We start from the raw sequence: 25,454 nt of genomic DNA, 5'->3' as shown, positions 1-25,454 counted from the left end.
TGTTTTGAACAACCCAACGTCCTTTCTACCGACCAATCGATTGTTTTGCATTTCCACTTTTTGTTATTTGTTAGTAAGGAACTTGGTGGTATCCACCATCAGTTTCACCACGTGACCAGGCGGCTCTTCTGCCAACGAACAAAGATCTTGACGATAGAGAGTCGTACTCTGTGCTGTAACCTTATCTTCCGAGTCTGTTTACCAGACTTAGTTAATAAATATGGCGTCCAGTCCTAGTCCCAACCAATCCGCTGCCGTAAACTCGAGCGGCCCCACTGGCGAAAAGAGAAGGAGGAAGCGTCTTCAATTGAGTTGCGGGGAATGCAGACGAAAGAAGGTACTGTATTGTGCGGTTACTACATTGAAGGGACTTTGCTCATGCGCTTCAATGTAGTTGTTGTGTGACCGAAATCTGCCTTGTCAAAGATGTTTACGGTCAGGAAGATCATGGGCATGTGCTTTTGAGACAGACACAACGCAGCCACCTCCAGCAAGCCAGCATACGCAACAGAATATTCTGCACAATGGTCAAGAAGCTCAAGATCTCCAGGCTGAAGTTGCTAGATTGAAGGAACTGCTCTCACAGTCATGTCGTTCGAAAAACAACGACTGCGTAGAGTCAATAACCCCTGTTGCGATACCCGAATTTGACAACACAGATTTACTGAATATAGAAACAGAGGGACATCTAACCTGTGCTGACAGTAAGAATATAGATCTCAAAGATCCTAGAGAGAAGTGTCCACGTGGGTATTATAGTCAGCATACCCTACTACAATTCTTTCATGAGGTTCGACTCTCTGTGCGGCCAACTCGGACATAATCTTGCTCACCTATTCCAATAGATTCCACAATTATTTTTGTTTATCAAAGAAACTTCCGATGAATGGTTGAAGCCTCTGGGAGCCCATACGAAAAAGCATAAGCCTGCACCATTGGATCGGAGAACCAATGCTAGAAATAAGGAAGAATCCGCCCTGGAGAGTCTGCTGCCACCAAAGAATATCACAGATGCCTTGATCTTGCTCTTCACTACCAATCTAGGTCAGCTTCATCATATAATTCATGTTCCGACTTTCACTAGAGAATATGCCAAATTCTGGATTCCACAGCGCCCTCGCTCTCCGGCTATGACAGCGCTTGTCTTGTCAATTATATCGATTTCTTCTAGTACATCATTACTCCCCAGTAGTATCTCGCCAATTCCACCTAGGTACCAGACTATGGCAGTCCAGTGGATATTTGCATATGAGGAGTGGGTGCGTCGACAAAGCTCTAAATATCGTGATATTCTGTACTATCAAATCGCCTGCTTAGTATATCTTGCCAAACGGATGACCAGTCTTAAAAAGAAAGAATTCTGGAAGGAAACTAGTTCTTTGATCCAGACCGCCATTATGGACAAGCTACATTGCGAGATATCCACGGAGAGTCCTTATACAAGAGAAATCAAGAGGCGGATCTGGACCTCGCTTCGCGAATTAGACCTCCAGAACTCATTCGAGTTTGGGCTTCCTACACTCCTTCACAACACCGAGTCCGATATTGCTACACCTGCTAATCTCAACGACGAGGACTTTGACGAAACAACTGAAGCGCTTCCACCCGAGAAACCGTCAACCCATTTTACTAGCGCATCATATCAGTATCATAGCTCCCGCAGCTGGGCACTGCGTCTCGAAATCTCTCGGAGACTGTTTAGCACTGGATCTATGAAGCCACTTAGTTACGAAGACGTTCTACGATACACTCATGAGCTAACTTCAGAGGTACATTCTCTGCCGCCGTGGGATGTAGATATAGCAGAAGGAGATGATTATTCCAAATCACGCTTCGTCTGCTATGTCTTCCTTCATTCTCAGCTGACAGAATGTGTCTTGACTATGCATCGGCCGTATCTCCAGAGAGAAAACAACAAATACTGGCTTTCTACAAACGTGTGTTATCAGATGTCGCGAGACACACTTCTTCTTAATTACAAGGCCGAAAATTCCGGTATCCAAAGCCTGAGATCAGTGCGAGAAGATCTCTTGTCAGCTTCATTAACTCTGACCCGCATTACCATAGAGCAGCCCGAAAGTCAGTATATTTCCTATTACTGTGATGAATGTTTGGGTCGATTTTAGGCAGCTGAGGAGCTGTTCGAAAGCAATCTCATGCAATATACTAACTTGAACAGTAGAGTCGAACAGTATCACTATGGATAGCTCTACATCCACAATTGACCTTTTGGAAAAGTGCCTTCCATTCTTTGAACAAAGATACCTGGGATACGTGTACAGCGAACCCTGGTGTTTTCTTACCATGTATGCAAGTACCATGCTCATCAAAATCCATCTTGGAAAGGAGTCTTGGCAGACCGCAAAGACATCGTGTGCCCAACGATATCTCGAGCTCTTCCATGAGCATACCAGGAAACATCAAATACATTTTCCGAGAGAGCGGCATGCGGTTTCTGAATACCTTGGGGCTCCAGATACTGTGAGTGTGACTGTTAAGTCCTTGCATGCAACAAAATTGTCTCATCTTGAGCATGAAAACCGTAGTAACTTAACAACACAATGATGCTACATATCACCTCTATCGTAGTCTTGCTAACTGAAACCAGCAATCTGCACCCGTTGAGATAGATTTCCAGCAATCAAGAGTTCCTGAGTCGAGTTGGGTGATTGGTATTTCTCCTAACGTCAGTAAAGTACTCCACCGGGCTTCTATATACTCGCTGATTCGCAGATTAGTTCAATATTGATCCCTTTGATTTCGAGATGGAATGCGAGAGTATATGGGAAACCTAAAGATCGCTGCGCAACACTCATATGAGAGCCCATTTTCAGGAGCCACTTATTATAGGCAAAGTCCGGAGTTAAGTGGTGCGGCTTGTGATGAGAATTTTTCTGATGTAGCGTGTTAAGAAGAATTCTGTTACACTAGGGGATTAGGTGTGACAATAGATGGATCGTGATGATTATGATACCGTAAAGACCCGATCATTGTAACAGTATTTAATAGATATAATTATCCGCATAACAACATTAGAACCAAACCTTCAGCCATCTGTGAGTTCATATACATCTCGTCATGTTCTCATATTATACATATTTACCTCCATCACGCGCGTCCTCCAAATCTTCCCCAGGTCGAGCAGGAAGCAAGTCAGGCGACTGAATAATAATAGGTTCATCGGACGAAGTAGTAGTCGTCGTCTTCCTCGGTGGCAGCACCGCCAATTGATGTGCAGGTTCTTTCAAACGATCAAAATCCCTCTCGCCTCTTCCACTCGATTTGGACCTGTTCGACAGACTTTTGATAAAGCGATTCGCTTTGAAAAGTGGGCCCATTATAGGTCCGCAAGCGACGGTCACTCCGATTGCTGGCTCGAGGAAGCTCCATATTAGCGGCTCGCATGCTGTGTAAGTGACGTCGTCGTAGGAGACTTTTGGGAGTGTGATTACTCGTAGGAGAGCTAAGACCATTGTACTGCATAGTTAGCGGAGAACGGAAAGGATTGAAGTGTATTTACCTAACACCCAGTCCAAAAACTCCAAAGAGAGCAATCTTGTTGAGTCTCGAAACATGCAAGTTGTATATCATGGGTACTGGTAAAGCAAAGAGTGCAATATCGGTCAATAAGTCGATAGCTCCGATCAGGGTATAGGCAACTGTTTTGTTCGCACACCTGCCGCCTTCGATACCAATGTCCCAGTTGTACGCCAGAGGACTACAGATCAGTAGAGCATTTAGTGTAATAACGACAGTCCATAAAGCGATGGTTATCATCAATATCCAACCAGCAATGCGAAACTTCCTCGTGAAGAATATTCGAATGTAGAATAGACAGATGGATATTTTGACGAGTCCGACGGCGACACCATAGAGGACTTGAACAGCTACCAGGATCTATAAGAGGTCTGATTTAGTAATGAACGCCATACCAAGGGGTAACCAACCTTGAGGAAATTAGCTATATGAGATCGTGGAACTGTGTTGGCGTGATGTCCAACTGAACCCATGAATATTTCTAAGTGTTGATTAGCCAAAACATCCGAGAGTTATAGAGCACTGACTTACGGAGCATGCAACAAACTGCAAACCCATAGACAAATATCTATGACAAGTTAGCATCAACAAACAGACCACGGGAGTAGCAATCCCGGTTCAACGAACCTGAGCCACAAAAATCGTATAGTCCTCCGCCATCAACCTCATCTTATTCAACCTTTTCGCGTAAACTCGAAGCAACACCGACACCGTCGAGGTGCAAGTGAAAACCACCACGATACAGAACAGGGAAAGAGTCATACGGCTACTTAATTCCATTCGCCGTTCAGCGGCCATTGGAACATCCATACTGCCAGGAATTATTGCGCAAAGGTTTTAGCACGTACGTACTTACAGGTGGGGCAAGCTTGTTATATGATACTGCCTTAAGGGCCGCACATGTATCATGTCCATGTCTGCAAGGCGAGAAATCCCCAAACAAGCCAACGCGGGCCGCTTCTGGAATTCTATGCCATGTAACCATTGCTGGTGGAGGCGCGACAGGTGCGTTTCTCCCCAAAGATTCGCGACGTACGAGCCAGGCACAGCATTGGAAGCCGTTTCCTAAATGACCATTGGCTCTGTCTACAAGAGATATCTAGTTTGTCATTTGTATCTCCAAACTGTAACTCTATGTTGCCACTCCGACACCTAACAGAGTGTTATGATGAAGTTGAAATAAAACGCAAAGGATCAGCAATAGTTGAGCGTGACGAGCGCCGCGGCTGTGGTGGAGGGACCCAAAAAGGGTGATACACAGCGAGCAACTTCCATCAGACGAAGTCCCAGTGACAAATACGAATCAAAACGGAAGAGAGACGCAAAGATGCGGCACAACGTCTGCAATGCGACAGTACTGAAGAAGAATTGACCGCGCTGATACGATACCAACCAGTGGTGTTCCACATACGAAGCGTAGGTACTGGGTAAGTTACTGACGGATCTGTCCGTAGGATTCGGCATACATATGGGAGAGCAAGACTGCCGCAAACGTGAATGCAGTGTAACGATATAACTATCACAAAACTTGACATCTGACGAAAGGCCAGAAATAAAGAGTTGATTCAAACTTGAATGATGGCGCATTACAAAGCTCTGCAGCGGGAGGGCATCGATGACCAACTTGTAACGAAACGTAAAGATAAGCCGCGGTCAGAACGCTATATTTGGCCGATCGATTCGGAAACAGAGCTCATTTTTCGTAAATTCTTTTAAATCGTCAGCATGAAGGAACTTGGCGAAGTACATGAACAATCCAAATTTGCAGAGCGAATCCGAATTGATATAAGGATTTACAAATCCTAACATCTTCAAAAAGTTGATAACAAAGATCCCAAGCTAGTGAGTGCCGGGTCGAATTTCGTTCCAAGTATCATGATTGTGCCACCTCGGGTTGTAAGATTGTGCCACTCGAGGTTGCGAGGTTCAGATATTCGGGATGTGCGATTCGTGATTACCCATTTAAGGCTGTCGAGGTACGGTAAGAAATACCCAATTCCCAGTTTAACCGTATCCTAAGAAGGAAATGCTTGTACGGAGTATGACTAAAGAACAGATATGTCTACAGTATTGAAGTAAAAGCACTTTTGGGTGTGTGATGATAAGAGAGGATGAAAGAATTGCCGTTGAATTAGTGAGTGAGTTTTTCAGCTTCATTTTGTACATGAAGCGAGTGAACCTGGTAACGATTTGCTCCATTAGCAATTGCGCCTTTCTTGAGCTCACGGTCCTCCCCTTATACTGATATCGTAAGACCAAGTTAGGCAACTTGGAGAGTTGACGAGTTGCCTGCTTATGACAATTTGGGATATGATACCTTCCAAATCCTGGAAGCCTCAACTTCCTCTTTTAGATATTCTCAAATTATAGTAATAAATCTTAGCATGCCAACCAAACGCCATACCATGCACCTTTTCCGTTCAAAGTCCCACCCAAGACTCCGTCCAAAACATGTAGCTGCTAGGACCCTTAACCCTCATCCAGCCATTTCAACATCAGCAACAATCGTACCATGCCCTCTATTTCTGTCGACGCTATCATTCTCTATCAAGCCCCGGGTATCACTTTGACACCCAGGACAATTATGAGAGATCGTATGGGCAAAAACATCGCAATCAATGCAGAAATGATTATTGCAAACCTCACAAGCGTATCTTTCACTATCATTCGCAGCTATATTCTCGCTGTCCAGTTTATCCTTTTCGCCATTTTCCCGACTTGTTTTCGCCTTGTTCGAAGACTGAGAAGGAGCAGAGGACATAGGAGGAAATGGAGCGAGACACGAGTAGCACTCTTTCGATACGCTTGCCGCGGACCAAGGTACCTCCACCCAATTTTTGAGAGGGAAGAGATGGTGATAAGAGCGGGCAAGATGGGTAGAGAGGATCAGGGTGAGGCCACAAGCAGGACACTCAGCGGGAAGACTGCATACCTTACTGTCACAACGTGAACACAGGTAGCCGCCTCTACTCAATTTGCTATGACAGGCACAGAAGCTCATGGTCTTGCCAACTCCCAAGGTCCGCGACGGGAACCCCATTTGAAGTAGAGACGACTGAGATTGCTGTTTGGTTTGAGTAACTGGTGGCGTGGTGGTAGCCATTACCAGTGCTTTAAAATGTTCCTCGTCCAGTGCCACATGATAATTATTTTTGTCGCCTGCGTTTGTCTTTTCGCATAGTTCTGCACAGATGGCAACTTGCGCAGCTAATCCAACGATAGATACTCGTATCCGATCCGTAATCAAGCTCTCTATTGTGTCATGGATATCCCCGGGGTCGCTGGATAGTAAAGCACCGTATATTATAAGCACTTCTCTTGTGCCATGAGAGGGAGCGTGGAACAGCGCGGCTCTACTCATTTCAAGGGCATTCTGTAAACTTGGGTTCCCCTGGCCCTGTTGATCTCCCAGAGCTCTCAACCGTTCAATGTGTTCCGTAGGGTTTCCGCTTATATCACTGATTCGAATAGCAATTCCATCTCTCATCCCAATAATGCCTAGCTGTGAAATAGGATTCTGCTCAAAGTATTCTGTGACAAATTCGGTGGCGGTTCGTAGCGTCAAGATGTATCTCGTAGGCCGCAGGTCCTTCTCTACCATCGCAAACGATAAATCAATAATCAGAATTAGATGTCTTATAATTCCTCTTTGTAGCGGTGTTGTATCCCTCAAAAGTCTTCCTCGATATGTTAGCAAGCCTCATGCGATGAAGACATGGACAAGACACAAACCGCTTCCTCTTGTTCTGCCTGATAAGACCGTCAACAGCAGAGTTGATGCTCCCGTCAGCGCCCTCTATTACTATGTCCCAACTCCTATTAATCTTCTCCCAGGCAGCTTGCTTCTTTCCCTTTTCCTTGCCATCCCCACCTCGAACCCCTCTGCCATTAGTAGCATCTCTTACAGGTCCAGTGCTTCTGGTCCCGTGAGTACCGGTAGCCGTTTGGGCATTTCTGTCATCGTCTGAATCGTCCGCAACGTAGTCCTCATCGGAGCTAGACATGATGTGGTGGACAGTGTCTGAGTGGCGGTTGATACCTCGAGGGCGGACAAGGCTGCGAATGCGCGACATCTTGGCGTTTGAAGCCTCGCTAAGCACTCTTTAGAAGTTTAGGCTGGGTCCTGTAAGAAGTAGCAGTTCAGCATACTCCGTATAAGATTATATAAAGTTAACTATTCTTATAGTAGTCAATCATTATATAGTTTAATCGTTGAACAGAACTCAAATGTAGAGACTTGTTTCTGTCAAGGGACAAGTGAATTTTGTCTAAAATGGCATCACTTTCTCTGTCTCTGAAAGGTGAACTTGTCTGCATTTGACTGTATAATAAGTGTTTTTATATGGAGCATATGATTGGTAAATACGATTAGAGGTGATATTAGTTGTAAAAATTCATACCAGTGTATAAAAGCAACTGGAAGTTCTTCGTAGCATGAAACTATAGTACATATTCAGTCCAGGAAATATTTCTGGACTCTACTTGGAAATCTTTTAGTATCTCGAAAGTACGTAATTGCACTCAACCTCAATTTGGAATTCCAGAATGATTTGAAATACTTTTGATTTGTTTCCATTATTCGCGCGACTTGGGTATACTACTAATGCACAAAATCATATACAATGCCAACCATGAAATCGGAGCAACATAATTATGATGCCCCTCTTGTTGCTCATCCCAAGCAATTCCACCCATTACCGCATCTCTTCTCTGTAGTCCTGGTATTTTAGCAATATGTTGCGTGTGATAATTCAAACAATATCGTATAAGGCGTTCAATGCGCCGCTCGTAAAAAATGCCTCCCAAACTCCATTTCTATGCCATAATGCGAATCATCGTCAAGGATTATAGGGACTGGTTACTGGCATTGGCCAATCATCCTCAGTGATGCTGGACCAGAATGCCCAGATGGCGACGACGGAGAGTAAAGTGAAGAGGGTCTCGAAAAGTGCTCCATCGATTTTCCCACTTGTTCCAGTGCAAATATGTACGCTGGCGACGTAGTTGAATATCTGACCAATGGCGAAGAGTAAAGCTGCGGCAGCCAAGTATATCATCGGTTTGCGCTCACCCAAAACTCGAATGACCAATGCAGTCTCCAAAACGAAGAATGCGAAGAGGAACACAAGAGGTGCTAGTTGGTAAAGGACGTAAAGTGCAATGTTACGGTGGGGTTCGTCGGTTACGCTGCTTTGCCAATAACTTGTCCAGTTGTATCCAGTGTCAAGAGCGATGTAGCCGGTTCCGATGAAGAGTGCTGCTGCAGATGCCACTATCAAGCCGAGCGACAAAGGCGTGCCGTCATCCAGTAATTGAAATCCTACTACAGCGTTGAGCAACAAGATCCATAACGTGGCAATTATCATTCCAAGATGTATTCCAGTGAAAGCCTTCAGACAGTAAGCATTGCACGATGTGTTACAGCCAATGAAAACTTACAATTCGGACATCGTTACTCAGAGGGAATCTTCCAACAGTAAAGATCTCACATATCTCAATTATGATGTATCCGAGAAGGAAGAGTTGCATTTCCCTAAGGTGAAAGTTAGCAGTGGTTCCATGATGTCTGCCGAATAAGCGCGGGAAGTACCTTCGCCCAACAGCTGCTTGTTTCCTTTCAGACCTCCATATGAGGAATGCTGAAACAGCTATCGCAATGCCACAAATCAATATCGACCCTATATGCCGTTAGCCTTGCTCCAGTGTCACTTTCAATCGCACATACCCAAGTTACCAAGGTGTCGGCCATTGCTCAATGATATTCCGGTAAGCGCACATCGCTGTGGTATAGTAAATAACTGCCAAATCAATTAGTGATCTGAGTCTATCGTTCCCATGTGTTGCAGTTCTGTACATACATTACAGACAGGTAATGTTGAGTCTCGACAGAAGTCCTATGATTAACAGTCAGCATGGTTCTAGAATTTTACTTGACGAGCGACGTCGCAAAGCTACGTGGATTGGAATGTGGAGCAACTTCCGATTTACTCACATTAAAGTTTCCAAACTGTGTTGAACCCATTGTTCCTATCGAAGACCAATCGAGTCGGATGAGAACAATGCAATCGTCGACCTTTGAAGAACCACCTCGCGTCCACTGCTCGTTTTATTATTTCAATGGTAGAGGAATTTGATGATGTGTACTCGATACAATCGTGTAGGATTCGCGTCGTAAAGCAATCAATCGGTGTGCCCGTGGCAGTTCGCGTCGTGGTTATCCTTCAGACGATCTTCTCGTCGGCCTGAATTCAAAGTCTGGCCCAGGTCGGTTTTCGAGACGACCGCTAGGAATCCTAAGTTGTTAGGTCAGGAACGTTCGACAAGCTCGATCGCGGTTGCGCGTGCGACAGAAAGTGCGGTGCGACAAAGTTCGGTCACGGTAATTTCGATGCGAAAGATATACCGGCTGCAACGACGTGTGGCGTGAATCGCAATTGGATAGGATCTGAGAGGATTCGTCGTATTGTTTTTGGAAGCTTGAAAGGTGCAGATGGGCACTCGAGTAGATGAGGTCGCAATTGCGGTACGCAATGCAGTAGAGACGCAAGACAGATTTTGCGTTTGGACTTTGACGGGGAGATGGAAGGCGAAAACGTGAGAACGGTTTGTAGAGTGGTATCGAGGTGAAGTGGTGCCAGCTGTCGACTTGTTGTATGGACAACGGTCGACGAGCCCCCTTGAGTACTTGATTTCGCTTAAAGCGAGGTCAAATTTGACGGCTCAGACCACTCACAGAGCCAAAAACGCCAAGGGTGTCCACTTCCAAGGTTTTTAGTTATACCCAGCCTCTTGAATAATACCTGGACCCAGCTGTCGATTGCCTAGACTGGTTAAAGATTCGGAAGGATAGCTCAGATTACGATATACTCCGTATTCACAGATAGCTGTTTTAGGAAGCGCTTCATGCTTTTGATCTTGCAATCTTATTCCGCTTGTCTGCATCTAAAGCATCTTCTAGTGGGCCTTCTTCTAGTCTGTGCCCTTCTTTGCTGCTATCCCCACGATCGTATGGCGAGCGAAAACGAGGCTATCGTGTTGGCGAAAATAGCAACATTTCTATGACCGGAAGAATCGCGTGAGATGTGTTTCATGTTGAACTTTTCGCCTCCTTCCCCATAATGCTGCGAATGGTTGGAACGGATGATTCTGTGCAGGCGCCACACTTCGGCTCTGTAGCATGATGGAAATCTTGGTTGTGGCTGTTCAACACCGCATAGATCTTGTATTTTTCAGCTAATGTTGCAAACATGGGGAAATCTGGGTTGGGACGATAGATAGAGATAATCGTGACCTCTTATCAGCTGTTCTAGAGGAGGGTCCTAATGATCTGCCATAGACTATCACGAACCATGATGGTAATCAGCACGCGGCTCTAAAGTTAATGTCCTTGAGCTGGGGCAATCTCATCGCATGATGTAGACTGAGGGGTTCACCTGGTATCGCATCATGCTTTTAGCTGCGGGACAATATTTACTCCAAGTTTACTTATTACGGTTTCCCTCCCACAGACAAGGTTAACGTCGTAAGTCTCCAGTATTTAGGATGTTTAGCAAAGATCATCGTTTGAAAGTCATAGATGGTGGACTGGTACCTTGAAGTAGATCATGATTCGTATGCTCGAGTTGTATTCATCTGAAAGATGGGATGGATCTTTTCGCTTAACTCTGGCAAAAGCCTAGGAAAGCGTCCAGACTTCTGCAAGCACGATATTGAATTACATTTCCCTTTCACATAGAGTTGTACTTCCCAGGTAAGGCTGTATATTGGAGTTTCGTGGCATATACATTGTATTGCCGTGCTGACAAGTCTTGGTGTCACGATCCATCGCTACAATTTCTCAATTTCCTCCTTTTATGCCTCGGGTCGGTGGAACCGCAACCTTTGGCCACACAGCCTCGCCGCGACTGAGAAGGAGCAAAATAAAGGAGTGGTGTTTCATTGCCGCGTACACTAAGACTCTCAGATACCTAAAGTGATGTAAAGTAAAAGCCCTCTACGATGTCAGCAAAAGGGTGTTCTTCCATTCGATTGTGTCGGTAGATGTGTAGTCTTGGTGCTCGCTTGTTTCCTGCAAGAGCATATACCTAAATATGTCGTACCATCTATGACAATTAAGTGCCACGTTATATACGGTATTTATGTACTAGTGACTAAGAGACCACAGAGGCTAACAGGCTGTCTCTGTAAGAATTTCATTTATAAGGGCCGAGATCCATTAGTTCTGTTGCGAAGGTGGTTGGTAACTGGCTAGTTGAAAACTCTAAACTACACACCGTCAACGATCTACCTCTGATTACGATAGGAGACTTATCGTCTATCAAACCTAGTACGCTTACCGACGATAGATGGCTGTATCTGGGCTGCAGGGAACTTCGTGCAGGAAGTAAACGTCCTCGCTCATTCTGTTTTTTGAGTCGTCACTTGAGGGAAAGTATGAAATGTATCAGATTAGGTATCAGCGTGAGCCTGACATTACCTAGAGACGTATTTGCATAAGATTACATACCATATCTTGTCTTGTAGATATTACACATATTCCTAACAGATGAAATCCTCACGCTCATCGTCAAATTTAAGAGCTCGCGAGAAAGTGTTCCGACTTGAATAATGGGGTTGAGTTCGAGCTCTACCGAAAAACAAAGAGGTGGGTAAGCGGACGTTTCGGTCCACCCCGACTATTCCATATTCTGTACCAAATCGAACACCGATACGTTCCAACTTAGCTTTGACATTTGTAGTTCCCGCTGGTGGCGGCGGTAACTATTTTGTAGAAGTGGATCACATAGACTACTCTGTATCTGTGTCATCTGAAGGTTCTGGTCACGTGCTTTACTTGGCAATTCAACTTAGGTGTCATATCTCCTTGGGGCTGATTCGAGGTGGACTTCCCCAGCTCATTCCCCCTAATCATCTGCAGCCTTCAACCATACGCGTTCTACCACATCGCCGGCGCAAGACATCGTCAATTCACACAGACTCGTATCAAAAGCTTCACGCAAGGGTCACATTCACTCTCTCTGAGTGCTCACCGCGATTCATCCTATCACGCGCCGTTTCTCCCACTCCCCATGTGTACGGTCACCTCGTAGCTTTGCGCCGACTGCCCGATACCGATCGAAAGACCCTGAAAAAAAGCCAGTAGTCAGTGCCTGGATTGCATCACAGCCTGCCCAACCAACTTGCCTTGGGACACACAAACAGCTCCACCCCCGAATTCCATTACTCGATCCATATTCCCCCATTTACACAACCCACCTAGAACTTGAATTGCGCAGATTGGGCTGCTGCATAACAGCTCACCGACCTTCATCATTTCTTCTTCTTCCTCTTCCCGCCGCCCTGCGAATATCCCTCTGAGAACCTTATCGTCCCAACCCTCCCGGACGGACGAGCATACGGCCTCTTTACTGGGCACCCACTCAGACGAAAAGCAGGGCCGCCGGTCTTCACTCTCGCGGTCCTCTTCGGATTCAGACTTTGGATCTTGGAGTGATACTGGTGATCTGGCAGAGCAGTTGGCAGACGAGGATCCTTTGCACATCCGATTAAGAGCATCCCTTGACGAGCAAGTGTTTGGAGCATCATCGAGACGACCGGCTCGGCATAAGAAGGTCCACTACTCGGAAGATATCGACGACGGTCGAGAGAAAGGCCAGCGATCTGGAGTCGTTAAAGAGGAGATTGAGATTCCTGCTTCCGCGGCGCGCCGTATCAGCAAGGCCGAACACTGGATTGCCGCAATCATGTCTGGAGGAGAAAGGCAGATGCACGGCCTGACCGGCAAGCCATTAGTGTAAGGAAGATGATGACTGCTGAGCTGTCGAAACCTCTTACTGACATCCTGCAGATATTTCACGAGCATATTTGTATCACTAGGTGTTTTCTTATTTGGCTATGATCAGGGAGTCATGTCGGGTATAATAACGTTAGTAAAAGCTACTCTCTAGGAATATTTAGCTAATGTCTTCCCAGAGGTCCTTTTTTCAAAGACTATTTCAACCAACCCACTCGGGGAGAGATTGGTACAATGGTTGCCATACTTGAAGTTGGCGCTTTCATGTCCTCTCTTGTAGTCGGGAGAGTCGGAGACATTATTGGACGACGGAAGACCATTCTCTATGGCTCTTGTATCTTCTTCGTGGGAGGCGCCCTTCAAAGCTTTTCCACCGGCATGCCAATGATGATGTTGGGCAGAATTATTGCTGGGGTTGGAGTCGGCATGTTGTCAACCATCGTTCCAGTTTACCAATCCGAAATTTCTCCACCTCATAATCGTGGCAAGCTAGCATGTATTGAATTCTCCGGCAACATCACTGGATATGCAACATCCGTTTGGGTCGATTATTTCTGCAGTTACATCCAAAGCGACTATTCGTGGAGAGTCCCTCTATTGATGCAATGTGTGATGGGTGCCTTACTTGGAGTCGGTAGCTTGATCATTGTGGAATCACCTCGGTAAGTCATGAGGATCTATAGCTGTCAAAAACACTTGTTAATATTTCCAGATGGTTGTTGGACAACGATCATGACGAAGAAGGTATTGTTGTCATTGCCAACCTCTATGGCGGTGGAGATATCCACAATCCTAAAGCCAGAGATGAATACCGCGAAATCAAGATGGATGTCCTCCTACAACGTCAAGAAGGTGAAAAATCCTACAGAGATATGTTCCGCAGATATCGTACACGAGTATTCATTGCCATGTCTGCTCAAGCTTTTGCCCAGCTCAACGGGATCAACGTCATTTCTTATTACGCGCCCTACGTCTTTGAATCGGCGGGCTGGAAGGGTCGTGATGCAATTCTGATGACTGGTATCAACGGTATCACATACCTGATGTCCTCCGTACCGCCCTGGTATCTCGTCGATCGATGGGGACGTAGATTTATTCTCCTCAGCGGTGCCGTGGCGATGGTTCTGTCACTCTCTTCGATTTCGTACTTCCTTTACCTAGATATCCGCTCGACGCCAACACTTGTTGTCATCTTTGTTATGATTTACAACGCTGCATTTGGATACAGCTGGGGTCCAATACCCTGGTTGTATCCTCCAGAAATTCTGCCTTTGAGCATTCGTTCTAAGGGAGCTAGTTTGTCTACGGCTACTAACTGGGCATTTAACTGGCTTGTTGGTGAGATGACTCCTGTCCTACAAGTATGGATCACGTGGCGACTATATCTACTGCATGCCTTTTTCTGCGCTACAAGTTTCGTTGTTGGTATGTATTTGCGACCCCGCTTGGCTATCAAGCTAATCAAGAGTCAGTTTATTTCATTTATCCGGAAACCGCAGGTGTCAGATTAGAGGATATGGACACGCTATTCGGCGATGCCACTACTGCGATGCCGACTCCTATCACCAGAGCCGAAACTGGATCATTACTAGGCGCAAGCTCTCCAGTACCTTCAATGGATCTCAGAAGAGGAGTAGGAGGCTTTGGCCGATCGCCTGGAATTTCCAGCGGTCTAGGACCCGCAAATGCTATTCCAGGTCTTGATATTGACCCTCCTCATGTGGCAATCCGGAACGGAAAACCGCAGTATGCTGCTGACGAAGAAGGGGGTGAAGGTGTTGGAGGATGGATTTCGCGGATGGTCACTCGAAACAAAGGTGACGGCGATAGTGTGAAGAGTGGTTCATACAAACCACTGGATCAAGAGGAGGAGTAAGGTGTATCCCCAAAATGTGGTTTGAAACTGGATATTTAGACAGCGGGCGTAATGTGGACGCTCACACGCCTGCGATAGGGCATCGCGGCAACGTTCGAGCATGATTAGAATCAGCACTATACTGTATAAACAAATGATTATTGATTATCCATACATCAATCAACAGGAATTCGTCGAATACCACAAGTCTAGGGGAGTATCTAGGTCGACGCTAGTTGCTCCTAACGGCCCCTCCAAACTCCAGCAAGCTCTCTCAGGTCTGGATACTATCCTTGGTTCCCTTGCTAAGTACACTAGTGCTTTTCACCATTTCTGTTGGCAATGAGTGGCGGTTGCTCAAATGTGAGGCTTGTCTTCAGCCGCAATCGCAGCGCTGCGAGGGATGCTCTGAAGACTCGAGATGTGTCCTATATTTTCCGGCTAAGTCCACACGGAAGCTGCCTAACTACACTCGCTTAAACCCTGCTAAGATCTTGGACCAACGCGGCTTCGATAGGGGTTCAGCTACTTGTTGGTATATTTGAATTTTTAGGGAGAATAAGGAGACATAACAGAAAGGGAATCAAAGTCATAGACTGTTAACTTTTGATAATTATGAGAAGCATTTCGCAGATGCATTTGCGATTTTTAATATGAATCTTTACCAGTTTGCTGGCAACATGTGGAAACCCATTGGCCCCTCATCAACACGAGGCTTAGCGGGAGGACGTGCAATCAAAAACTGGCAGGGGCCGCTAGAGTAAACGCGATTCTAAATTTGTCGACTGGTTCATACGTCTCCTTTCTTTCTTTCTTTCAGCAACAGAGACATCTCAGGCCAGGACCATTTAAGGATTCCGCCCGAGCCTTCATCTTCCCATCCGCAATTTTTCTGCGGCAATGGTCAACTTCGCCAATTAATATCCTTTGTAATTCCCAGACGGCTTCACCCCGGACCCGTTCATCTTCATTTCGACGCTTTGGAAACTTATCCTGTCTACTGCACATCCCAAATCTGCCAACCATCTCGGCAGTCTGCGAACTCCATCATTAGGGGGTTCTTTGGCGTCTTCGTAGCTCAGTGAGCTTCTACAGATTGCAACATGGCGTCCTCGCAGTCAGAGGCTGTTGCGACTGGCGCAGACTTCGATACGGCTACACGGAGACGAAATGTTCCCTCAACATCAGCAAATGGGGGACTCGTAGACAGAATAGAGCTGGATGAGAAAAAGACTCAGTTAAAGAAAGTCAGTAAAGCTAGAAAAAAAGCCCAACCCAACTTGTCCATTAGTGCCAGTACTAATGTTATTTCTCGAACAGAAAGAACAATCATTCATCGAGTTCCTGGATGAATGGGAGTTCATCATAGCGCCAGTTCTTTTTACGGTGCTTGCCTTCTTTACCAGATTATACAAGATCGGCCTCTCACCCATTGTGACTTGGGACGAAGCTCAGTACGATATACCCCTTGTGGCATTGACTCGAAGTCTCTAACAATCGTCCTACAGTTTTGGAAAGTTTGGCTCTCATTACCTCAAACGCGAATTCTATTTCGATGTCCATCCACCTCTCGGAAAGATGTTGGTCGGGTTGTCCGGGTACATGGCAGGATATAATGGCTCATTCGAATTCAAGTCTGGAGAGAAATACCCCGATGAGCTCAACTACACTTTTATGCGAGCTTTCAACTCTTTCTTCGGAGCTGTTTGTGTCCCAATGGCTTACTACACCGCCCGCGAGCTGAACTTCAAAAGACCTGCCGTGTGGTTTGTCACTTTGATGGTTCTATGCGAAAACTCCTATACCACTATCAGCCGATTCATCCTCTTAGATTCCATGCTTTTGTGCTTTACCTTCACCACAGTACTCTGCTGGGCTAGATTCCACCGTCTTCAACACAAGAGTTTCAGTGCCGAATGGTTTCTCTGGCTTCTGTTGACTGGAGTCAGCATTGGATGTGTCTGCAGTGTCAAATGGGTTGGTTTCTTTGTTACTGCTATGGTCGGCCTTTACACCGTCGAGGATCTCTGGAACAAATTTGGTGACTACAAAATGCCAAAGGTAAGGAATACTCTCTGTGGAGATCTAGATGACTGGGAGCTAACATTTTGATAGTTGGACCTTGCAACTCACTTAGCTGCTAGAGTGGTTGGGTTAATAATCATTCCCCTCATTGTCTACATGGTATCTTTCGCTTTGCATTTCGCCATTTTGGAGAACAGCGGTCCTGGCGACGCTCAAATGAGCTCCCTCTTCCAAGCCAATCTCAGAGGCACCGAGGTTGGAAAAGACAGCCCTCTCGAAATCGCATACGGATCCCGAGCGACCATCAAAAACATGGGTTATGGTGGTGGTTTACTCCATTCTCACGTACAGACATATCCTGAAGGATCTACTCAACAGCAAATCACTTGTTACCACCACAAGGATTCCAACAACGAATGGTGGTTTTATCCAAACCGCGACCAGCCAGAGTTTAACGCGGAGGCTGATCCCAAGTTCGTGGCGGACGGTGATGTTTTGCGATTGATCCACTCCCAGACTGGCCGAAACCTTCACTCTCACGATGTATCCGCCCCAGTCACCAAGGCCGATAAGGAAGTATCTTGTTACGGTAACACCACCGTTGGAGACGAAAAAGATCACTGGACTATGGAGGTTGTTAGGGATGTTGCCTCAAATGATCGTAGCAAAGTCCGTACTTTGACCACCGCTTTCAGGCTCAAGCACACCGCCCTTGGCTGCTATCTCCGTGCGGGCAATGTTAACCTCCCTCAATGGGGTTTCAAACAGATCGAAGTCACCTGTACAAAGGAGAACAAGCCAAAGGACGTTTATACTCACTGGAACGTTGAGGCCCACTGGAATGACAAGCGTAAGTGCTCTTCCTTACCCTCAATCACGCAATGCTAACTTTACCTCAAGTGCCTGCCGCTGATGCTGGTGCCTACAAATCCCCTTTCTTGCAGGATTTCATTCATCTTAATGTTGCCATGATGACGTCCAACAACGCTCTTGTTCCAGATCCCGACAAGCAAGATGACCTTGCATCTCAATTCTGGCAATGGCCACTGCTACATGTCGGTCTTCGAATGTGCGGTTGGGATGATTCTATTGTCAAGTACTTCCTTCTCGGAAACCCATTAGTTTACTGGGGTTCTACTGCTACTCTTGGTGTAACTGCTCTCATGGTGGTTTGGTACTTGATTCGCTGGCAGAGAGGCTACACCGAACTCAAGCAAGCCGATATTGACCAGATCCATTATGCGGCACTCTACCCAATTCTTGGATGGTTCCTCCACTACCTTCCATTCGTCGCCATGGCCCGTGTCACTTATGTTCACCATTATTACCCAGCACTTTATTTCGCTATTTTGAATTTCGGCTTTGTTGTGGATTGGGTGTTGAAGCCTCAGTCTAAGGCCATCCAGTATCTTTTGTACGGAATCTTATACGCCACTACCATCGGACTCTACATTTTCTTCATGCCTATTTCATGGGGTATGGTTGGACCAAACAAGCAGTACAGCTACATGAAATGGTTCGATAACTGGAGAGTCACTGACTAAGGGGGCATTGGTCTTCGAATATCACGAGTGAACGATATTAAAAAATACGACGCCGGAAAAACGGGGGCATAGGAGGAAGGCTCTTCGGTCTGGGAACTTGCGCTATAGATACGCGTATTGTTCTTGCTAATCATTGTGTTACTATCCTCGAAATCTTTCATTTGCCCGTCACAAACACCAATACAGGTGTCGAAATTCTCATCTATTCCGGGAAAAGCATACACGGCATACCATTGTGTGTGTCAAGGGAGTAGGAGGAAAGGGATTGCCGTCCTTAGATATGGCGTTAGCGAACGAAACTTGGAAGTCTTTAGCGAGAACTGCTTCGTTCAGTAATCGGCTGATGGCTTCTTCATTTTTGTATAGTGTGAAAATAGATGTATTAAAAGCGTGTTCATACTTTTGTATCTGTGTGAGCTTGCTATGATAATGAAATGTCCACAAAAGACTATGCCGAGACCAAAGATACTTACTACACTACTGAGCAAGTTGGACTGCTCGCAACGGACAGAATCGGCGACGGAACCGCCTCGCTATGCTATTAAGCTAAAATGTAATCACAAAAATACTTGGTACTTACCTGCTGATTTGTTGTCACGAACTCAGAAAATTCTTGTTTACCGAAAGGAAGACGATGTGTTGATCGAAAGAATTTCGCGTTTCAACTGCCACTTATCTTGACTACCGCAAGAACGGATTGCCATAGGCTCGCTTCAGACGTTTCTATCAACCGTGGTTGCTTACAACAAGTATGAAAACTTCATGGCGTTCCATTACTTCATCATTAATCTCAGCTAGTACCCTCTCCCTTTCCTCCGTCTCCTCATGCGTTTTCTTCCCCCCAGCATCATAGTCTCACCAAACCCGTCACAGTACCACCAACCCACCTCGCCTAATCCACCTTCTTCCCCTTCTCCCCACCATCAACAACGACTTCCTGTCCTCGCTCAATATGCTCCCCATCCATCGCATCCTTATCATGGTCTCCACCATAATGAATCGTCTTCTCCACAGCAACGGTCGCCTTCTCAGCGACATCACGGTCCTCAAACACTATGTCACACATATTAGCACTCCCCCTTCACACTCCTCCTAAACACCCAAAGATAATCAACTTACGAAAAGCCAATTCTTCCAACGTCCGTCCATATGTCTCGGGATAGAAGAACCATATAGTAAGGATCTCAAGAACAAGCAGTCCAAGGTACATGAGCAGATATTTCCAGCCCGCGGCATCGACTCCGATGGGGTTGACGAAATTCGTGAAGAATGAGGCGCCGCGGCCGAAGAATTGTTCGATGGAGATGCCGCGAGAACGTTCCGCGTAGGGGAAGAGCTCGATGAGGTAGGCTGGGATGGTTAGTTGTAGAAGGGGAGGAAGGGAGGGGAGGACCGACTGTATGTAAGAGCGTTATTGCCGATGTTATACCAGACCGAGTAGAAGTAGATCAAGAATATCACGGCGATGCCAGCGCCGTGATTTGTGGTTCCGTGTTCGAGGGCTTTTTGGGCTTGTGCTTGGGCTGCTGCCCAGCTGGCTACTACTAAGAGCATGCCTATGGCGCCGGTGAGGAACCTGAATAAATGTTAACAACGAGTGTCTAATGGCGTGGGAAAGAGAGTGCGGAGAGTTTATTACATTACGCGTCTAGGGAACCGGGGTGCTACTAGAGCTATTACGGTGCCGTTTACAAAAGACCATGCTGTCTGCCAGAAGTTAGCGAGCGTAGAAAAGGTGATTTGATGTTGTGTACTTGGCCAAGATTGATCATAGTCTTAGTATACGTGTCGGTGTATCCAATCAAGACCAGAATCTTTGAGAGGTAGAAGCTGAAATCTATTAGTACCTCTGTCTATGTTGTGGCGAAATGTTGGGTTGGGATGCATACGAGATCAAAGTATTCCCAGACCACTGTGTATACAATCCCATTGCCATAGCGATAAAAGTACGCCTCCTCATACCAGGCGACCTAACCATATCCCACCAGCTTAGATTCGCCGATTCGAGTTCGAGTTTAATGGTCGTTTCGATCTGAGCCATCTCTGCCTTCGCAAAGATAGAATCCTGGTCTCCTTCTGCGTGGTAATGGGCTAGAATCTTGAACGCTTCTGCGTGGCGATCTTTGGATATCAGATATCTTGGGGATTCTGGAAGAAAGCTTTGAAGAGGTCAGCGAGGACGGGCGGTCAGGTGAAACGACCTTACAAGACAAGACCCATTTGCAGCATAGATGGGACACATTGTAACAGACTTGGAATTCTCCAGCCCCAGTCGTTGGGGATTAGGGCTGTACGCACGATGATACCGCTGGCAATGAGACTGCCTACGAAATATGATGCATTGAACATGGATGTCATCATTGGCCTCTCCTTGGGATACGAAAGCTCGCCGAGCATGGCTGATCCACTGACTATACAGAATATGATTCCAGAGCCGAGGATCATTCGGCCGACGATGTACATTCCAACTTGAAGATTATGTGAGCCTGTGCACAGAAGTACTTGGAAAAATATGAGTGTAATTACCATGAACGGAAAATCCTTGCATTAGAGCACCAACACATTGAATAAATGAGCCGATGAATATTGACCATCGACGACCGAACCGTTGTGCAACCATAGGAACGATGGGCACCATGGAAATGGCACCAAGACTGTAACATGCTGAAATGATACCCAGAAGCGGTGCGTCAATGACATGGACGTGGTTTCCTTTAACGTCGATGCTCGGATGGCCAAAGTCTGCTGATCGTAAGTGATTATTCGTAGTTCTGGGATGTGACTTGCATTTCAACCAAGGAGGGATGAACTGTGCTCCATTGATAAGCTGGGAATCAAACCCCGATGTGATCTCGATACCCATACCTGTCTAAACGTTAGCGCTTCAACTCACATTTATTTGGTAGAATGTACTTACATGTAGGATATAAAAGAAGATAGAGCAGCCTAAGATTGCGTTTTCTGTACCAGGGGACTTTGTCTTCTTCAACGAGGCGGGTGAGAACTGGGTCTCCTTCGTTGCCTAGATTGATGAGTCCCATGTTGTCGGTCTGTTCTCTTTGCGTTGGAGGAAATAAAAGACAATGAGCACTACAGCGATATCTAATCTTCAAAAAATGCGAGGACCGACAAGAACCTTATACACCCACCAGTGTAACACCACCTACCTCTGCATAACAGGTACCATGTGGGGTCATCAAAACATAAGACCCCGCAATGCCATTTCAACCAAACTTACCAGAGCTCCGGGTAAACTAAAAACTGCATGCTACTGACCACTGAACGCAGGTGCCCTTGCTCATGCTCATAACTCGGCTCGTCAACGGCGAGTTTTCCTAAACTAGCATGGAGGTGCGATAGCACAGTGTCATTCTGTCACAATTCCGACGTATAAGTGATTGCTTACCTGTAGACGTATGAGGCTGATATTGTGGATAAACTATTTTGTCCAACAAAAGACGTGCATCAAGGCGAGGTCGGTGTAATATAGAGCAGCGCCGAATGCGTGGTTTACTCAAGATCTCCTATATATCAGTTAGCCTACCTAGTCAACCTAGCCAACTTACCTAGTCAGCCTAACTATCTCATTGTGGGGCCAAACTGCCATGCTAGCTTGAAAGCAATAATTAGACCCGTAGCCAATCTTTATCCGTTCCACTTGAGTTGATGTTTTTTTATAACCCTAACTTTCATCAATGCTTGTAAGGTTGGCGGTACATCGTGCGGCAAGACCGCCGTCAACGCAGAATGGGCTTGACAAGTGTCTGAAAAGGATGGATTGGAAGAGTTGAAATATCAAGAAACGATAACCTATGAACAAGCCAACAAGGCCGAATCTCGGCACAGTTTGCTAAGAGCTCCACGGTATTCTCACTAGATGGAATAGATGGTTGTCACAAATTTGATTTGCTGCTGGTAGCCTCTGAAATAAACGTATGATAGATCCTAGCCCATCACTGCATATCCGCACCATCCAGTTCGATAAGAACTACGCGAACACCGACCCAAAGGAGAACAAATTCGCTTCAAAGGTATATCAGGAAAACGGCGAGATCAAAGTGAACTTTTTATGTGGAGATCTAGACAACCAATTTGGCGTCAGTATCCGCCGTGCCCGTTTTGGTGGCGTTTTCCTCCTTACCGCCAGATGTTTTGGCAGCGGCGGCAGCTGAAAAAGATTGCTCAAAATCACCAATAATATCGTCGATGTGCTCTGTCCCAACGGAGATACGAATGAGATCCTATGATGATGTCAACATCCAATAACGGTCAGGTAATTTTGGCAAAAACTTACTTCTGTTACACCTGACGCTAGTTTTTCATCGTCAGATAGTTGTTCATGGGTGGTTGACCATGGATGGATGGCGAGGGTCTTCGAATCACCGACATTCGCTAAATTGGATATTAACTTGAAGCCATCAACAACTTGACTTCCAGCTTCTCCACCTCCTTTGACGCCGAAACTAAGAACGCCACCAAATCCTCTTGGTAGATACTTTTTGGCAAGCTCGTGCGATTTGTGACTCTCTAATCCAGGATACGACACCCAGGCAACGTGGCTATTGCTCTCCAGCCATTTCGCAAGAGCCAACGAATTGGTTGCGTGACGCTCTGCGCGCAGTGAAAGTGTTTCAATTCCTTGGATTAGCTGAAAAGCTGCAAATGGATTCAATGAGCTGCCCACATCGCGGAGAATTTCAACTCGAACTCTAATAGCAAAAGTGATAGCACCAAAGGTTTCCCAGAACTTCAGTCCGTGGTATCCTGGAGATGGCTCCACCATTGCGGGAAATCGCTTTGCATTCTTACCCCAATCAAACTTTCCCGAATCAACGACAATGCCCCCAATGGTTGTGCCGTGACCACCAATCCATTTTGTAGCAGAGTGAACGACGATATCTGCACCGTGATCAATTGGACGAACAAAGTAGCCACCAGCTCCGAAGGTGTTGTCAACCTAGCCGCATTAGCACAAGTCAAAACCTACAGAATTTGTACCTACGATTAAAGGAACTCCATTATCGTGAGCAACCTTCGCAATAGCTTCAAAATCTGGAATGTTGTATTTCGGATTGCCGATGGACTCGATGTAAATGGCTCTTGTTTTGTCGTCAATCGCTTTGGCGAAATCCTCCGGATTGTCTCCATCAATGAATTTAGTGGTTATGCCTAGTCGTGGCAGGAACACCTTCAATTGGTTGTAGGTTCCTCCATACAAGTTTGATGTGGAAACAATGTTGTCTCCACTTTGGGCGATCCTGGAATGATCTAGTAAGCACGTATCATTAATGACACCAACGTACATCGCCCATTATTGATAGGAAAAACCCCGTACGCAGCGATTGCCATGAACTGAGCAGCTTGTCCTGAACTTGCTGCCACAGCTGCCACTCCTCCTTCCAATGCCGCGATTCGTTTCTCAAAGACATCAACTGTAGGCTGTCGGATGGATTGTCAGCCTTCGAATTCACGCCGAAGTAGATTGGTCTCGTGCTGATCGCGAAAAGCCACGCCGGAGCTGGACAGCAAATGTTCAGCCACCAAAAAGGTGGTGAGACAAGCACCCAATGTTGCACATATTGAGAAGTGATACAACGTACGTTCATAATTCGACTGTAGATATTTCCAAACTCCTTAAGGCCAAAGAGTCTTGCGCCGTGGGCCGAGTCATTGAAAGTAAAGCTCTGTATTGCAAATTAGTTGCCAGTAACAATAAACTCCATGAATGTAATGCTTACGGTGGTAGCATAAATTGGTACAGCTCGAGCATTGGTAGCAGGATCTGGTTCCTGCCCCGCGTGCAGCTGGAGAGTCTCGAAGTGAGTGCTTTCGGGAGGAGCCATGGTGAAAGTTCAAGAGAATGTGATTGAGTTGTTATAGTAAAGAACGGGATCCCAGGTTTATATGTGTAGACTGATCTGCGGGTACGTTTACCTTATAGATTGGAGAATTTGGAGTAAATGGGGGAACGGGTGGGAGAAGTGTTGATGTTACCTGAAGAAAAAGCTGTACTTGCTGGTCCCAAGCGTGTGGGGTAACTGGAGCTAGGTGCATTCTTACCAGAACCCCTCAATCCCACGGAGTCGGCGCATCACGCCATCGCACAAGGAAATGGCTCTTCTTTGATCGCCGAATGACCACGCTTCAGCAGCTTTTGTGGCAGACAAAGTTCAGTGCCCAAGGGATGGGGAATTCCAGAAGCTCTGACTTTAAGAAAAAAAGATCCGTTGGGGAAAGCTCCAGCTGGAAAAAGAGGTACGTCTCTAGGGGTACTCCCACAGGACCACGATTGGCTTTAGCAAGCTCCGACATTGCAGATGTCTCCCCGACTCTCGGGAAACGAAATAGGGCTGAATGGGATGATATTTGCCGCACCAACAAAGTGTGGCAGATAACGCCTTTATATTTTGTAAAGGTACAGTACCTGCTGACTGTTGAATAAATCCTCTCCGGGTCTCCACTGTCGAGGAGATATGATGATCACGTGGGAGCTAGAATACCTTGTCACGGGGTCTCTCCTTCCGCTGCCCCTATTGATTTTTCCAGGCAACCTACAAGCTCTTGCATGCGAGGAGGGCAACCATAGGACAGAGACATATTGATAGCATCCTCTCAGGCTCTGACAAGCTTTGGTCTAGCCGCATGGACACAGGAATTAATCTTGTCTTGCAGGTCAAGCATCACACTCGACGCCGTCAAA

The 25,454-nt window shown here is 46.2% G+C and overlaps 8 protein-coding genes across 8 annotated transcripts; 3 read left to right on the top strand and 5 right to left on the bottom strand.

The window, feature by feature from the left end:
- Positions 1 to 220: 220 nt before the first annotated feature.
- GLAREA_03857 (Zn2/Cys6 DNA-binding protein) lies at positions 221 to 2,795 on the top strand (the record flags this gene model as incomplete). Its single annotated transcript, XM_008084110.1, has 6 exons — positions 221 to 337; positions 395 to 790; positions 846 to 2,079; positions 2,183 to 2,481; positions 2,609 to 2,686; positions 2,739 to 2,795. 6 exons carry the CDS (start codon positions 221 to 223, stop codon positions 2,793 to 2,795), a joined length of 2,181 nt encoding a protein of 726 aa, XP_008082301.1.
- Positions 2,796 to 3,089: 294 nt separating this feature from the next.
- Positions 3,090 to 4,522, bottom strand: GLAREA_03856 (uncharacterized protein; the record flags this gene model as incomplete). Its single annotated transcript, XM_008084109.1, has 5 exons — positions 3,090 to 3,477; positions 3,521 to 3,897; positions 3,948 to 4,018; positions 4,069 to 4,105; positions 4,394 to 4,522. 5 exons carry the CDS (start codon positions 4,520 to 4,522, stop codon positions 3,090 to 3,092), a joined length of 1,002 nt encoding a protein of 333 aa, XP_008082300.1.
- A 1,491-nt stretch (positions 4,523 to 6,013) lies between these two features.
- On the bottom strand, positions 6,014 to 7,610 carry GLAREA_03855 (Cysteine-rich; the record flags this gene model as incomplete). The annotated part of the gene is made up of 2 exons (XM_008084108.1): positions 6,014 to 7,214; positions 7,270 to 7,610. The coding sequence occupies 2 exons, from the start codon at positions 7,608 to 7,610 to the stop codon at positions 6,014 to 6,016; spliced, it is 1,542 nt and encodes a 513-aa protein (XP_008082299.1).
- A 765-nt stretch (positions 7,611 to 8,375) lies between these two features.
- Positions 8,376 to 9,559, bottom strand: GLAREA_03854 (uncharacterized protein; the record flags this gene model as incomplete). Its single annotated transcript, XM_008084107.1, has 6 exons — positions 8,376 to 8,927; positions 8,977 to 9,070; positions 9,128 to 9,215; positions 9,263 to 9,335; positions 9,396 to 9,431; positions 9,530 to 9,559. 6 exons carry the CDS (start codon positions 9,557 to 9,559, stop codon positions 8,376 to 8,378), a joined length of 873 nt encoding a protein of 290 aa, XP_008082298.1.
- Positions 9,560 to 12,144: 2,585 nt separating this feature from the next.
- Positions 12,145 to 15,206, top strand: GLAREA_03853 (MFS general substrate transporter; the record flags this gene model as incomplete). The annotated part of the gene is made up of 6 exons (XM_008084106.1): positions 12,145 to 12,185; positions 12,833 to 13,330; positions 13,385 to 13,462; positions 13,510 to 13,992; positions 14,043 to 14,755; positions 14,803 to 15,206. The coding sequence occupies 6 exons, from the start codon at positions 12,145 to 12,147 to the stop codon at positions 15,204 to 15,206; spliced, it is 2,217 nt and encodes a 738-aa protein (XP_008082297.1).
- Positions 15,207 to 16,288: 1,082 nt separating this feature from the next.
- GLAREA_03852 (MIR) lies at positions 16,289 to 18,754 on the top strand (the record flags this gene model as incomplete). Its single annotated transcript, XM_008084105.1, has 5 exons — positions 16,289 to 16,432; positions 16,506 to 16,639; positions 16,694 to 17,246; positions 17,301 to 18,060; positions 18,111 to 18,754. The coding sequence occupies 5 exons, from the start codon at positions 16,289 to 16,291 to the stop codon at positions 18,752 to 18,754; spliced, it is 2,235 nt and encodes a 744-aa protein (XP_008082296.1).
- An 892-nt stretch (positions 18,755 to 19,646) lies between these two features.
- On the bottom strand, positions 19,647 to 21,795 carry GLAREA_03851 (MFS general substrate transporter; the record flags this gene model as incomplete). The annotated part of the gene is made up of 9 exons (XM_008084104.1): positions 19,647 to 19,807; positions 19,874 to 20,104; positions 20,152 to 20,330; positions 20,394 to 20,461; positions 20,509 to 20,584; positions 20,644 to 20,913; positions 20,961 to 21,222; positions 21,281 to 21,619; positions 21,672 to 21,795. 9 exons carry the CDS (start codon positions 21,793 to 21,795, stop codon positions 19,647 to 19,649), a joined length of 1,710 nt encoding a protein of 569 aa, XP_008082295.1.
- Positions 21,796 to 22,833: 1,038 nt separating this feature from the next.
- Positions 22,834 to 24,597, bottom strand: GLAREA_03850 (PLP-dependent transferase; the record flags this gene model as incomplete). Its single annotated transcript, XM_008084103.1, has 6 exons — positions 22,834 to 22,995; positions 23,049 to 23,711; positions 23,757 to 24,012; positions 24,090 to 24,193; positions 24,355 to 24,438; positions 24,493 to 24,597. 6 exons carry the CDS (start codon positions 24,595 to 24,597, stop codon positions 22,834 to 22,836), a joined length of 1,374 nt encoding a protein of 457 aa, XP_008082294.1.
- Positions 24,598 to 25,454: the final 857 nt, after the last annotated feature.

This window comes from Glarea lozoyensis (assembly GCF_000409485.1).
Source record: "Glarea lozoyensis ATCC 20868 chromosome Unknown GLAREA2, whole genome shotgun sequence".
In the NCBI taxonomy this organism is placed as follows: Eukaryota; Fungi; Ascomycota; class Leotiomycetes; order Helotiales; family Helotiaceae; genus Glarea; species Glarea lozoyensis.
This window is presented reverse-complemented; position numbering and strand designations above follow the sequence as displayed.